This window comes from Aquila chrysaetos, chromosome 13, assembly GCF_900496995.4.
Source record: "Aquila chrysaetos chrysaetos chromosome 13, bAquChr1.4, whole genome shotgun sequence".
In the NCBI taxonomy this organism is placed as follows: Eukaryota; Metazoa; Chordata; class Aves; order Accipitriformes; family Accipitridae; genus Aquila; species Aquila chrysaetos.
Window position 1 is genome coordinate 6352554 of NC_044016.1, and position 14402 is coordinate 6366955.

At 39.1% G+C, this 14402-nt stretch overlaps 1 protein-coding gene across 5 annotated transcripts in view; it reads left to right on the forward strand.

Annotated features, from left to right (window-relative positions):
* Positions 1-14402, forward strand: part of TMEM63A (transmembrane protein 63A) — a 50334-nt gene that overhangs the window by 17784 nt on the left and 18148 nt on the right. For all 5 annotated transcript variants that reach the window (XR_003926266.2, XR_005933802.1, XR_003926270.2 and 2 more), the window contains exons 14-23: positions 432-569; positions 2496-2649; positions 3406-3512; positions 5195-5281; positions 5919-5981; positions 6943-7105; positions 8234-8339; positions 10190-10357; positions 13760-13875; positions 14251-14313. Coding sequence is in view for 1 of the 5 variants with exons in the window: in XM_030034729.1 (XP_029890589.1) it covers positions 432-569; positions 2496-2649; positions 3406-3512; positions 5195-5281; positions 5919-5981; positions 6943-7105; positions 8234-8339; positions 10190-10357; positions 13760-13875; positions 14251-14313 (1165 nt within the window). In the remaining 4 variants the exon portion in view is untranslated. The remainder of the gene's footprint in view (positions 1-431; positions 570-2495; positions 2650-3405; positions 3513-5194; positions 5282-5918; positions 5982-6942; positions 7106-8233; positions 8340-10189; positions 10358-13759; positions 13876-14250; positions 14314-14402) is intronic.

Below are 14402 nucleotides of genomic sequence, written 5' to 3' on the forward strand. Positions count from 1 at the left end.
TTGGCTAGTTTTGATACTAGTGTCATGAAATGAGAGTGCAGACTAATCCTTTAGTCTGCTTTGATTTGAAACCAGCTGTAATTACATAAGGAGGTGTTCGGAGAACTGGCAGTCTAATTTTTCCAGTGCTTTCAGGCTTTTATTTTTTTTTTTTTTAATATATTTTTAATATGAGTCACTGCTGTTGTTTCTGTTGGTAGAAGCACCAAATGTTTCAAAGCATGACTGCTTTTTGTTTCCAACTTTGTCAGATCTCAAAGACCTGTGGTAGTAGCTGTTTATATGATGGTCATCACATGCATAATACAATGCTGCATTGTTGTACTATCTTGATCTCTGATTATTAAAAGCAATTCCCAGTCTTTGTCATTACATATGCAACATTTTCAGGTGTAAAACTTTGGAAAAATTCTCCTTTTTCTTCCTTACAGTATCCTTAAGGACTTCAATGCCTGCAAATGTCAGAGTATTAAGTGTAAAGGAGAACCCCAGCCATCGTCCTACAGTAGGGAGCTATGCGTATCAAACTGGGAGGTTACATATGCTCCTTATCCTGAGAATATTTGTTGGTAAGATTCCTGTCTTGCATCCATTTATTTAGGGTAATGTAGGTTTAGAATGGGGACAGGAGGAGGGGGCTGAGTGCGTTTTTCTTTACCCCTAAACTAAGACTTTATGTAGCATTTGTATTTGGCTGATCTGCATCTTTATTTCCATTACTGTTCTTCTTTGGCCTTGGGCAGGCCTCTCAGAGGCTGACTAGAGTTTTGCCACCCCAAAGTTCTCATGCCTGCAGTTCCTGTTAACTAAAACAAATAAATAAATAAATAAAAATCAGCTTATTAATGAATGTCTGTGCCTCAGTGTTTCCATTTTATGGGGTTAATGCATATCTACAGTTGAGATCTGAGGAAAGCAATTTGGTGTTAGTGCTGAGTATTCTCCAACTATGTGTATGTTTTTCGAGTTGCCACATGATGAGTATAACTTGATCCACTCTGTGAACTATGGTCTGTCTTCTAACATCTTTTTATTGACCCAGTAAATTTCCCAGACTTTACCCACTGCTTACAGGAGAGTGTCGAAAAATAGATAAATACTTTTTGAGTTAAACTGTTCCTGTGCTGTCTTCTGTCATGCTTATAGGCTAAAAATGACTAAACATTTTCCAGTTGCTTTGCAACTAACTTAGGGTTGGGTCAATATAATCCCTTATTCGTATAACAGTAGATTTGTTGACATTTCCATTGACCAAACCGAAACTGCGAGACACAAACATGCAGAAGTTACTGCATTTCACCTGTATGTAACTGTTTTTTTAAAAAAGTGCACTTTTCCCTAACGATTTTAACAGAAAATTACTTTTAAGGTGACTATGCCATCTATTTCTAATAATTGAGAGGTCTTCTCTAGAACTACAATTCTGCAGTTGGGAATAAAGTACAGAATCTTTAACCATAAAGCAAACAAACAACCATGATTCTTACCTGTGTCTTTCAGATGTGTTATTTTGAGACATGAATTAAAAATCTCTTGCAAACTGCTTTCCACGTAGGGTCAGTTTAATCTGCCTTTTTTCATGGAAGGGTTCTTGCATGCGTGTGTGCTTCATTTCTTCTTCCTTTGTTCAAGCACTCTCTTAGGGACACAGGAAATGATCATTGAGACTCAGTGGGTTGAAGCACTTACAAAGCTTTTCTAAACATCTCTGAGAGGGGAGGATAGTGGGGTTTTGTGGTGGGGGTGGTGGTGATGTTTTTTTGGGGTTTGGGGTTTTTTTTTCTCTGTTCTTCCCTTCCTCCCCCCACCCCGAAGAAGAGGAGGCACAGAGATTTGCCAAGTTACTTACCTAGGTTCACAAAAAGAGTTGTCGTAATTGGGTATGTTACTGAGCCTCTGTATCCCTCTTTTGTCTGTTCTAAATACTTGGCTTTGGCTGGGGTTCAAATCATTCCAGTGCTTTTGAGAACCATTTCAGATAACATTTAAGAACTTTACCTGTTTAAGACCTATTGTTGCTGTTTTAATATGGTAGGAAGGGATGCAGGGATTTTTAATTTTTTTTTTTTTTTTTCCCAAAATCATGGTTTCTTGGTAGATTCTGCCTCTCATAACTATTCTCCTTGCAGAAATTATCTGTATCTTCTTCTATCTCTGTCTCTTCTTGTTCTAACTTTTAGTACTTCCATATTATTAAACAGTGGAGGTGTTTCACCAAACCTTGACTACATTAGACATTATGTTTGTGTTATGAAAGACTAAATATGTTCTTCTGCAAACACAATTTATGTTATCATTCAAGAAAGGTTGCACAGTTTCCTTTATTTCTAATAGTAACTGGAACTTGTGTAGTGCTTTGTTATACAACTTCGAGACTATGAAAGCTCAATTTAGAAAAAGCTGTCACTTGTTACTTGACGGATAGTATATATTTTTTTTAACAGCAAATGCTTACTGCTTGGTTTTATGTCCTTTTTTTTTTTTTTTTCTTGCAGGAAAAATCTTTCAGTGCGTGGACTGAAATGGTGGTTTAGATGGGCTTGCATTAATTTGCTTCTTTTTATTGTACTGTTTTTTCTTACTACTCCTTCGATAATCATCTCAACCATGGACAAGTTCAATGTCACTAAACCTATTCACTACCTTAATGTGAGTATCACCATATGTTTGGATATAGCTGTGTATCAGACCAAAATGTTGATAAACTGATAGGTGTATAGTAAGACAATGAAACAATGTCTATAAGCTAAATTCAGGAAATTCTCAGGTCTGTTTTATGTAACTGCTGATTAAAAAGCATATGTCCAGAATCAGGTCTTTAGTCTTCTTTTGTTCCATGACAGCAGTCTGAAGCAATTTTACCTGAAACTTTATATTACTGTAAATGTCTTGTTTGTAGTAAAAATTTGTATTTCAAATGTACATAATTCTAAATTTTGTAATCAAAAACTTTTGCCAAAAATGGAACTTCAAGTCCAACTTGTATTTTGATTTTTATGGTGAGAAGGGGGGAATTCAGATTTTAAAATCTGAAGCAAAATGCCATGGTTTTATTTTGCTTATTGGATTCAAAACAGGATGGCGTGTATATCTGGTCCTAATTTGACTGCAGCTAAGGTCTCTTGCAAACTGTTAATTTTAAATACTTCCCAAGCTGATGTAAACTACATAAATACTACTTGCAAGACTTCACTCTCATGGAATTTAATTCCCAGTCCCACTCTTGTTTTTTGTCTTGCACACCAGTGCTGAGCACTCATGCATTTTAAGACTGTATCTGAATATAATTTCCACAGTCCAACCTGCTATAATTTACAAATAGCAAAATATTGCAGCCTCAGTTGTACCACAGCTGCATTAAAATGTTTTTAATACTTTATTCTTCCTTTTTTTTCCCCCCACTAGAATCCCATCATCAGTCAGTTTTTCCCAACGCTCTTACTCTGGTCCTTCTCAGCTTTGCTACCAACAATTGTATATTACTCAACTTTGCTGGAGTCCCACTGGACAAAGTAAGCAAGGTTTTCCTCTGTTTTGGCCTTATTAGCTGAATTACTAAAATAAATGGAGAAAGTGCTTATCTTCCATGGAGCTCTTAAATCTGCAGACCTTTCATAGCAGGGAATGTCGTGTTCTTGTCTCTTATTAATGTTAGAACCAACACTCTGGATTTTAAGTAATTTGTAACCAACACAGCAAGTGTAATCTGACCACATGATTTGCTTATGCTCCCCCCCCCCGCTTTGTGTTTAATCAGAAAAAAAATGTATAAGCAGGCTCAGGGGGTGTAGCTTCAGCAGGAGCATGGGAAGTGCCTCTGATCCCATAACCAGCTCGTTCTCTGGGAAGATAGGAGGTGTGGGTTTGGATCCCCTCCAGGCTGAGAACGTCACAGAACCCCAGAATCCTACTTCAACAGACAGTGCTCCAACTGCTGGCATGCTACTTACAAAAAAGACATCCATCTTTTTGTTGTTTTACGTGGAAAAAATGGTCTGGATGTAACTCTTGGTGCACAACTCAGTTGCTTTTGGATATTGTTAGTGGTGATCTGAGAAGACCTATGGCACCAAGGCCCAGCAGGTGTGTTGATGCAAGATTTTCAGATATGACTGGTGCGCTCCAGAGATGTGAAGCACAGTGATGTGCTGCTAACTTGGAGAACTCAGCACAGCTTGGTTTGGCGTACTGGATTTCATCCCCGGTTTCCCTACAGTCAGATAAAAGCATGATACTACACACTGAATCCCAGCTTCATTTAACTTCACTCAATCTTTTTCCATAATGCCTGCAGCTAATTTTTGTTTGTTTTTATGTTCTAAGGTCAATTTTTTTTTACTTTTTAGTTTTTTGTACCACTCTCTTGTAAGACACCATGTCCAGAATCTACTGTTTATTCATCAAAGTTGTATTCTTTTCATCAACCTTTTTGGTAGTTGTACTAGGCACATGAACTTTGGGCCCTTCTCAATCAGTTGAAATAGTTTTCTAAAGTCACTAGTGATCACAGATCTGATTTCAAGCCTCTGTATAGTTATACTGCTATGTCCCACAGTGTCCAAGGGCTACATGATCCTATAACAAAACCTCTGTGGTTTTAATGCCCTATCAGATACCACCTTTAACAGTCTGAATTGTTTATAGCAATTGCTGCACTTTTCTGGCAACAGTGTGTCACTAGATAGGTGTTCCCGCTACTGTAGTAGGGGTATAGCATTAGTAGTGTCACGTTGTTCCCAAAGAGTTGACACTTGGCAAAGACAGTCAGATAGCTTGTCCAAGTGTCTGGTTTCTTGACAGTGGTGCCCTTTTATGAACTGGCTAATCCCTCTTGGCATAACACTTGAAGAGCTGTTTGTTTACAAGCTGTTGTGAGATGTGAGTATCATTGGATGAGAGACCAGCTGTGGTTGTTGCATATCCCCTTGCTTGTGGTGCAGACCTGTAGCGATGCTAATCCAGAGTTTGGATTAATGTTCAGAAATGTTTTCTTTGCCCAAGAAGATACTGAGAGCCTGCTTGGTCCAAATTAGTGAATATCTCAAAGATGTTTGTTTTGTGAGTATCTTGTAGCAATGTGATACGGTAGGGGAAGCTGCAAGTCTGACAGGTGTGGACTTTCTCTGGGCAAGATCCTTCATGTGTGGAAGTCTTTTGTATGAGTTTCTTACTCAGTAACTTTTTATGTTGGTAGATCTGCAGAGAACAGAATAATGATGCATAAAGTCTACATATTTTTGATCTTCATGGTGTTGATTCTGCCCTCCCTTGGTCTGACCAGGTAAAGAATTATAGTTTAATGGAGTAATGTTTGAGTATTTTAATCGTATGAGACAACTTCTGTTCTTTAGTTGCTAGTTGATGTATAGTTGATGTACCCCCACTCCCTCCAGTGTGTATGGTTGTACTGTCATTACGCATTAGATTTCAATGTTCATCTTTCATCCGAGGATGTCATAGCCCTTAAAGTTTCTAAAGGCTGACTTTTAGTAAAGAAATTTAAGACCTTGTAAGATCAATGACTAATTGAAAGTTGCCCCTACTCACCATCGTAGCTGAGAACCCAGTTTCCTGACTACATCTTATACTTCAGTTATAGTTGTCCTTTACTTTCCACCTTTACAGTATTTGGCTGTTTCCCTGACTAACCTGGTAACATGTATTTGTCCTATCTATATAACTGCTAAAAATGAATCATTAAAACTTCAATATGAAGTAGATGGTTTTGGTTTGTTTGATTCTGTATCTTTTTTCCTGTTTCTGACTATCAGTAACTGTGATAAAGCTAAAGTAGTATTCAGATTATTTGATTAAATTCTCTCTATCCACTATCCTGATCTGAACTACTTAAAAGAGAAGCAATTTTACACAGTACTAAGCTGTTGGAGACTGAATTACATTAACCATCTTTCTTTCAGCCTTGATTTTTTTTTCCGTTGGCTGTTTGACAGAGAATCATCTGATTCTGCAGTTAGGCTGGAGTAAGTATTAACAACTCTTTGCTAAAGGAATACTTAGGACTTTTTTTTTTTTTTTTTTTTTTTTTTGCTGTTGACTAACCTTGGTTAGTGTTTATTAAAATTTGCTTGGGGATGGTACCCTGTGGGATGATGTTGAGCTTCTGAATAAGGGCAGGAGAATGCAAGTGATTTTGCTATGACGAAATCCATACTTGTTTCCTGCTAGCTGATGTATGCAAACATTCAATAAAGAGACAGTTATTTTTCCAAAACCTTACAAATTTTGTAGAAGACAAGAAAGGACAGGATGATATGATGCAGGTGAGAGGGGACCAGAAAATGTACTGAGGATTGTTGCATATCATGGACAGAGGATCTTCCCAAGGATTACAGCGAGACCAAATAGCTGCAGCAGTTCTCCTTCTGATATCTATTGACTCTTGATTTTAAGAAACATGAACGTTTTTACACCAGCATTGCAAATTTGCACATATTGGTTATTATAAGCTCTTGTGACTGTGGCTGGAGGGAAAGAATAGAATGCAGTTATTAGGACTTAGTTAGGTTTCAAAATGCTGTTTCAAAATCAGTAACAAGAAGACAGTTAGGAGTTACTAAGCTAGGAAAGATAATTATTCTCTTGCAGTCTTATCTCATCTTGTCTTGGGTTGCTGTTGCAGACATCAAATGATGCTCTTGTCTGCTATCAGCCACCCATCAGACTGCTGTATATTTTTTGAAGAGTTTATTCCTCATCCGAACTGCAACTTAGCCAGGCTCTTACAGTGTACTACACTTACTGTATTTATAGCTGTGTAGTACTCTTTTTCAACAAGATTATCGGAAGTCTTCTAGCCACTACTTATGGTGGCCAGTGCTTATTCTTATGGTAAGAGATTTCCAAAGGTGATGGGGATCCACTGTACATAAGCTATATTTGCTTGTCTGCTTTCCAGTCACTGTCTGATGTCTTTCCTTGCAGATGTGTCTTTTTGCCTGACCAGGGAGCCTTCTTTGTGAACTACGTGATTGCCTCTGCTTTTGTTGGCAATGGGATGGAGTTGCTGCGCCTGCCTGGGCTCATCCTTTACACCATACGCATGATAATGGCCAAGTCCACAGCAGAAAGGAAAAATATTAAACAGGTATTAGAGCCCCTCCTTAGCAAGTGGCAATTAAATGACTGATCCTTATCAGAAACAGTGGGAGCCCCCATCCTTCATACCATTAACTATCATCTCCTGTCTATTTTTTGGCCTTTGTTTCATTCATCCATGACAGATTCATATTCCCTTCATTTGCAGCACAGATAATGGGGAGGTATTTATTCAAGTCAGAGACGGTCAAAAATCAAAACCCAAGCTCTGAACTTCAGGTGTTACTCTCTTCATAGCTCCAAGTCAGAGTTTTATGATTTGGATTTTATAGGATAATTCTAATGGATTTTTATCTTACAGTCTAAACTTCAGTTTTGTAAAAATTCAAATCTGTCTATAGTTAGTTTTTTCTGTCAGCCTGCAGGTGTGTACAACTTACTTTAACCTGAACATACATCTAGCAAAATATATACTTATTGTCTATATTCCATTTTAAGTGGAGGGCTTTCACTTCCAGATGATGTTTCATCTTGCAGCTTGAAATTCTAGGTCTTACAATGGGAATTTAAGCCTGTATACAGCTGTCCCTGTTCTTTTTCTTCTTTCTTTTTTTTTTTTTTTTTTTTTTCTTTTTTTATGGGTGGGTAGGTTCCATTTTTAAAAGTTTCTTTTAAACATTAACTTCTGTTAACTGTTGAATATTACCCCTTGCTCTGGTTGAAATGATTTGTATTGATTTCCTCATCCCAAGAGGTAAAGGTGGGAATACTGACCACACCAAAGCTTTGATGTCTTGAGCTTTCCATACTGGGAAAGCCAACACAAGGAACAGTACAGATTCAATGGAATCTGCAGTGAGATGAAGGTTCAGAGTTTGGCACAATTATTTTCTGCCTTGTGGTTTTAAGTAGTTGCTTCTTGTAGATGAAAACAGATTCTCTGAGGAATTACTTTAAGGCTATGAAAGAAGCAGCATATTTTCTGTAAGTACAGATGCATAAAACGCATAATACTTCATCTCTCTAATTATGTCATTTATGCCTCTTAGGGAAGTAACTGATCTCTCATAGGGAGAGAATAAGAGAAGGTGAATTGTTGCTTTAGTGAATCTCTTCTTAACTCCTGACATATTGATAGATGACATGAGCGGCTTGGATGTTTTGTTTTTGTTTCTAGCAACAAGCATTTGAATATGAATTTGGAGCAATGTATGCCTGGATGTTGTGTGTGTTCACTGTCATCATGGCCTATAGCATTACGTGTCCCATCATTGTTCCATTTGGTAAGTTTTCCAGTGAGCTGTGGGCACTGTGTGAGCGAGATGGGGGCACGTGGGAGGTTTGGAAGGCCCAGTTCTGCATTCTTATCCCAGTTCAAATGCTGATAATCCTTAGGACTTGGATCCAAGTTTCTTCCTTTCTTGTGGAAAAACAGGGCAAAACATGGTGAATTACTTAGCTCTTGTACTGCCTTTAGAAGTAGAAAGTATATTTAACGTCTATTAGATGCTTATTTTATTTCTCAAGTTTGAGTGTACTAGCTCTGGTGGTGGTTTTTAATAGTTAAGCATAGGAGATTAGGTAGGTTTGAGGATGAGGGGATTATTTTTTTATCTCTGGGTCCTTGAGGTCTAGGAGAAGCAAGCCGCAGAGGGTACCCAGCCTGGAGGTCCACCTTAAGCAGCCAAACTTGAGTTGAGCTTTAGGCTCATTTGAAATAACTTTTGTCCTAAAGTTTGAATGATGTATGTAAAATGAAGCACAAAAATAAGCATGTTGATCCAGAAGCAAGAGAGTGGAAAACTGCCTGTTCTTTTCACTACTGCCCCTCTTCTCCATTGCAAACCATTTATCTAAAATTCCACATCCTGAATGAAATGAGAAAAGGGGCTGTGGTTATCACTGTGCTATGGACAGCTGTATGCTCCATGGTCCTGACCGCAGGGATGTGACCTAATGATGTACTGACTGCTTTGCTGGGACATGGTCTTGGCGAACACCGTAGCTGCCCTTTGACCAGAAAAGGAAATGCTGTATACTCTGGTAGATTAGCTGGCTTAGAAAGCCAGTCAACTAGGAGTTCAGGGCATGTGGATAGAGCCCTTATTCAACTCTTATTCAGTTGGTTTATCTCTGTCCCATGAACAAAACTTAACATTTCTGCCTTAAGTTGCCTATGTATCTGGCTTTGACTACTTTATTCTTCCTGTACCAGCCATTAAATCCTGTATGGGTGTGCAAGAAACTTAGCAGTCTGTTTAGAACTTATAGACAGTTGTCCATCTTTAGTGACTGTGACATGAGCTACATCTTACGTTATTGCATCTTTCATTCACAGAGATTCTGGACTGTCATAAGAATTATGTATAAAGAATCATTTCTGCAGCTACAGATATTTCCACTCTGGAAACCCGTTTAACAGGCATAAATAGTACTAAATCATTTTATATAGTTGGTATTTTCCTTTTCTAATCCAAAATTTTAGAGAGCTAGATACAACATAATTAGCTATTAGATATTGTTCAGAACTGATTTTAATCAACAACCTTATTATTGGGAGAATGTGGCCAATTTTTTTGTAACAATGTTCTTTATTTACATTCTGTTTTGTGTGCAGTTGTAAATATCTGAATGTGCTAGTGCATACCAGAGCTGTTGCAATTCATAGCTGTCACAGCAGTAACTGGCTTTTTCGGGGGGGATAAGAAATAACTGACTTGAAATCCAGTCATGAATGTGTTGAAGGCTGAGAAAGAGACGTTAAGCCACTGTTTGACCTTTCTTCCTTACCAGGACAGTGGTGGAGGAGTTACCGAGTGTCCCCTACCAGCTTGGCCTCATGTGCCAGCTCTAGGAAGGAGCTCTGGGTTCTCTCTGGGAGCACGAGTGGTGCCGCAGAGAAGTGTGTGGAGAAGGGGGAGCGATGGGGAGACTCCGGGAGTCTTGGGCTGGGGATGCAACAACCTTAGGAGCAGGCTGCTGTCATGCAGCTGTACCCCACTCATATTTGGCCTGTATCCACCACTGGTATCTAGATTTTCAGTCACTTGGTTAGTGTAGATCTCATCACAGAATTGCTGCTTTTTATCAAGTCTTCAACCACCTCCCTTGGCTCTCCCTTTTTTCCTTCCAGGTTTAATATACATACTCCTGAAGCACATGGTTGACCGTTATAACCTTTACTATGCATATCTCCCTGCCAAGCTAGAGAAGAAGATGCACTTTGCAGCTGTGAATCAGGCCCTTGCAGCTCCAATTCTCTGCCTTTTTTGGCTCTATTTTTTCTCATTTTTGCGGTTAGGTAAGTATTACCTATTTCCACCTGGAAGCTGCTCCTACCTTTCTTGTCAACTTACCTGAATTACATGTGAAGTTTCATTGGTTTTATGGGCTTTTCTTTTTGCTTCCATAAATGGGAAGTCATAGTGGTTACCTGTGGCACTGAATTATACAACACTTGCAGCTTACACAAGTTTGCATAAGATACTCTGATGGCGATAGCTGATATGTTAACTTAAAACTGTTAGCATGGAACTTCATATTTCTTCATTTTACAGGAGATCATGTGTTCCCTAAATCTGTGGAGTTTGAATTGGCCAGTTAGGCTGTGGAGTGACCGACAGTAAAAATCATTAAATAAAACACAAATGTATTCAGAATTAGCTCTTACTAGAAAGATGGTCCCTGGCTTCACTACCTGCATTTGTGTAGTCTGTGGATAAGTTTAATTTGCCTGGATGAATTGGCTACTGCCTCTGTTGTACAGTTGTCATTTGGAAAAAAACTGTTAAAATGTTGGCTATTGCTAGTAAGACCTGTGTTCTACATCATCTGTCGAACTTTACATGGAAGACTGCAGTGAGATGGTAACTCTCCTCCCCAATTTAAAAACTCATGGTTTTTGTGTAACTTATTTTAAAAGTAGGGACATTCTGTATTTTGCAAATAGTTGGCATTGATAGTATTGGCTGTGGTGTACTAACAGCTTTGATGTCAGAAAAGGTAGGCAATAGCTCATGGCTTTTTATCTGTGATATAGGAGGAAGCATTTGGCATGGAACAGGAATGCCGGTGATGCTGGAAGGAGTTGGGCTTCTCTTCCTGGGAAGGAGGCCATTGGTATCTAACTGTATTTTGCCCTCTTCTCTGCTTTCACATCACTGATGACAAATGACCGTGCTTGCAAATGACCGTGCTTGTATTGTGTTTTTCTAGCATACCAGTAGTAAAAAAGATATTGTTGGCAGACTGTCATCTAACTTCAGAGATAGCTCCCTGTGGAAGTAAGGGGCACTCGGAACTATTGCTTCAGGCTGTCCTTGGATTTGAGCAGATGTCCCTGCATTACTTGTATGTTTCGGAGCTTGTTTTTTCCCTTGTTTTGAGAGCTGTCTTTGCAACCAGGAAGACCAACAAATCTATGTCCTCTAAAACAACAGCAGCATTTCTAGAGCATGCTTTAGAAAAATCAACTCCAAACACGCAGCAATTGATGCGCCTCTTTAATTGTTATGAAGGAAATCCTGATGTAGTAAAAATGTGATCTTTATAATAATGTTTTCTGGTTCTGCATCTATGGTAAAACCATCATTTGTCATGGACCTTAGTAATGGAAAATACAGGCTGGATTACCATGTTTGGTTTGGTCAGTGTAGAGGATCCTGTTTACAGGATGTTGTTCAGTGATTTGTCAGTGCACAGGGCAGTCCAGCCAAGCAGTGTGAGTCCGAGAGGTAGGAACTTGAGATTTTGATTTTGTTGCCATTGATTCCATTGCTGCTTCTTGTGCCAAAGAGAAGGAAGGAGGGGGAAGAGTGCCCTGCTTCCTTATCTGCAAAATAAATTGGTTTATGGTATGTAAAGCTTGATTGCTTAGTCATTGATTTGTGTCTGCTATGGATATTTCAGTTTGGTTGCAGAGTACAGTGATAATACTCTGTTTTCTCACTTATTATATTAATGTAAGGCTGGAAGGACCTCTATCCCAGTTCTCAGTCAGGATCAAATATCACCTGACTGCATACAGAAAGTGATAGGCTATACTGGTGTCATCCATTTCCTCCTCGGTTGCTGTTTTCTTCCTCAGCTCTCATGCCATCCATCCGTCATACACCTAAAGCACCACTGGGCTTCTCACAACAGGGGAGGTGACAGTAATATCTGCAGTTCAGCCTCTGTCTCCTGGGATAGTCACTTAAGTCCCATGTTCTCTAGAACTGTTGGCAGGGAGGAGTGCTGACGACACAGGGCAGGGAAAACTGATCTTTGGAGGTTTCTTCTTCCTTGATCTCTGCTGTTTGCTTTGTGGCTCACGCCATATGTTGGCTTTGGTGTAGACGTACCTCACCAGCTGGTAAATACTGATGTAGCCTATGCTTATAAAAACAACCTCTTCTGAAGGACATTCCAGAATACCCATAGGGAGGTTTTTTCACTTCCCTTTTTTGTTTGAATAGTAACATGATTGTGGGTTTTTTTGGTTTTGTTTTTTGTGTGCGTGCGCATGTGTGTGTGTTTTTCCCCTCATGAATAGATTTGCGCAGGGCTTATATAACCTGCTAAGAAGTAAAACTTGTCTATTCTGTGCCACTGCATATGCTGGGGTTACCACAAAATAGTTGAGGGTTGGTGTTGCCTGTTTTGACTAAAGAAGCTTGGAAACAGCTAGGTTTTGTGGTTTGGTTTTTTTTCCCCTAATACCTTACTCAAGTCACCTTTGCTGCAAAATGAGATTAATTTCTTCAGAATATTTCCCTAGTGGACCTGGAGAATAATAAGTCACTGTAATCACTACAACTTTTTCCATACTAGAGGCTGCTACTATGTCCTTTCCTATAGTTCTCTCTCTCTCTCTCTGAAGAAAAACTTACCTTTCAGCTTAGTTCGTTTACTCAGTTTCTTCTGTTGTTCCTTCTCCTTGGATTCCTCCCAGTTCTGTCCATATTTTATCGTGGTGTCCTGCACAGACAAGGCTGCTCAAGTTGAAGGCGCTCAGTAGCACCAAATTATTTTGTATAGGTACCAGAGACTTGCTGCCTTTTTTTTTTTCTTCCCTTCTTCCCATGTTTTGTGATAGAATCACACTATTGACCGTTTCCAGCTTGTAATCATCAGTTGTATTCTGCAGTGCTACAGGTTTGTTATCCCTCTACATTTCATTTTTCCTTCCAAAAGGAAGTTATTTACAGTTTTCTAGGTACAATTTCATCTTACTGTTTATTTTTGGTTTTTTGGTTTTTTTCCCTTGAAAGAGGGTGGGGTTGTTTTTTTATTATTTTTTCCTTTGGGTTGTTTGCAAGCCATCCAATTTGGTGCCATCATCATATTTAATAAATGGACTCTATTTGTTACATTTCACAGATCATTTATGAAGGTGTTTTAGAAGTGGGTCCAGAATAGATGACTGAGGGAGGAGGAGAAGAATCGCTCTGAGTCTTGTTTATCATTCAAGTATTGCAGCTGCCTTTCTTGGCCTTTAAGGAAGCTGGGAAAACAGCTTGTTCAGCAGTTTTACCAGTCAAGGAGCTTTGTGCGTAATGAGGTTCTCCTGTTTGTGTCTGGAAGTGGCATGCCCAGTCCTCTAAGGGGAAACCCCCCCCCCCCGAGACTTCTGAAAACGGGGAAGATAAAGTAAAGGTTTGTTTGGTTTAGTGTTTTTTTCCGCTATGTATTTTTATATTGTATTCTCTGGATATTTTTCTAGGCTTTAAAGCACCTACAACCATGTTTACCTTCCTAGTTGTCAACATCACAATTATCATTTGCTTGGCTTATACTTGTTTTGGCTGTTTCAAGTACCTGAGCCCACTGAATTATAAGGTAAGTGATGGATACCTAACACCTTTCAGCACCTACCTGTGTGCTTGACATAGCACCAGCTATTCCTACTGGGTTGTTTGTGCCTCCTCACTAGCAATGTCTGTCCATAAAGGTTCATAGCGGTAAGATGGCTAAAGAGGGCTGATAGTAGACGTAGGTTGCTTGGCACAGTGGAAAGTCTGCAGTGTTAGGAACTGAGTTTGAGAGGAAAGAGCAGTATGGAAGAAGTATGCAAGAGGATTGGAGGAGAGAGTACCAGCACTGCAGAGAGATCTGTCTGTGGAGGTTTTTGGGCACTTATGATCTCTGTATATTGTTTTGACTTACCAATTTGATATTGTCTCTCTTCCTTTCCCTACGTGTTACTGGTTACAGATAGAAGACACGCAAGGTGAAAGAGGAAACGACACAGATGTACCACCCATCCCAACATCTTCTGTAAGAAGTTAAGAGTTACTAATCTTCTTTTACGTTTTCTAGAAAAACTTAATTTCTCACCCTACTAACCAAAGAGCTTGTGTAGGACA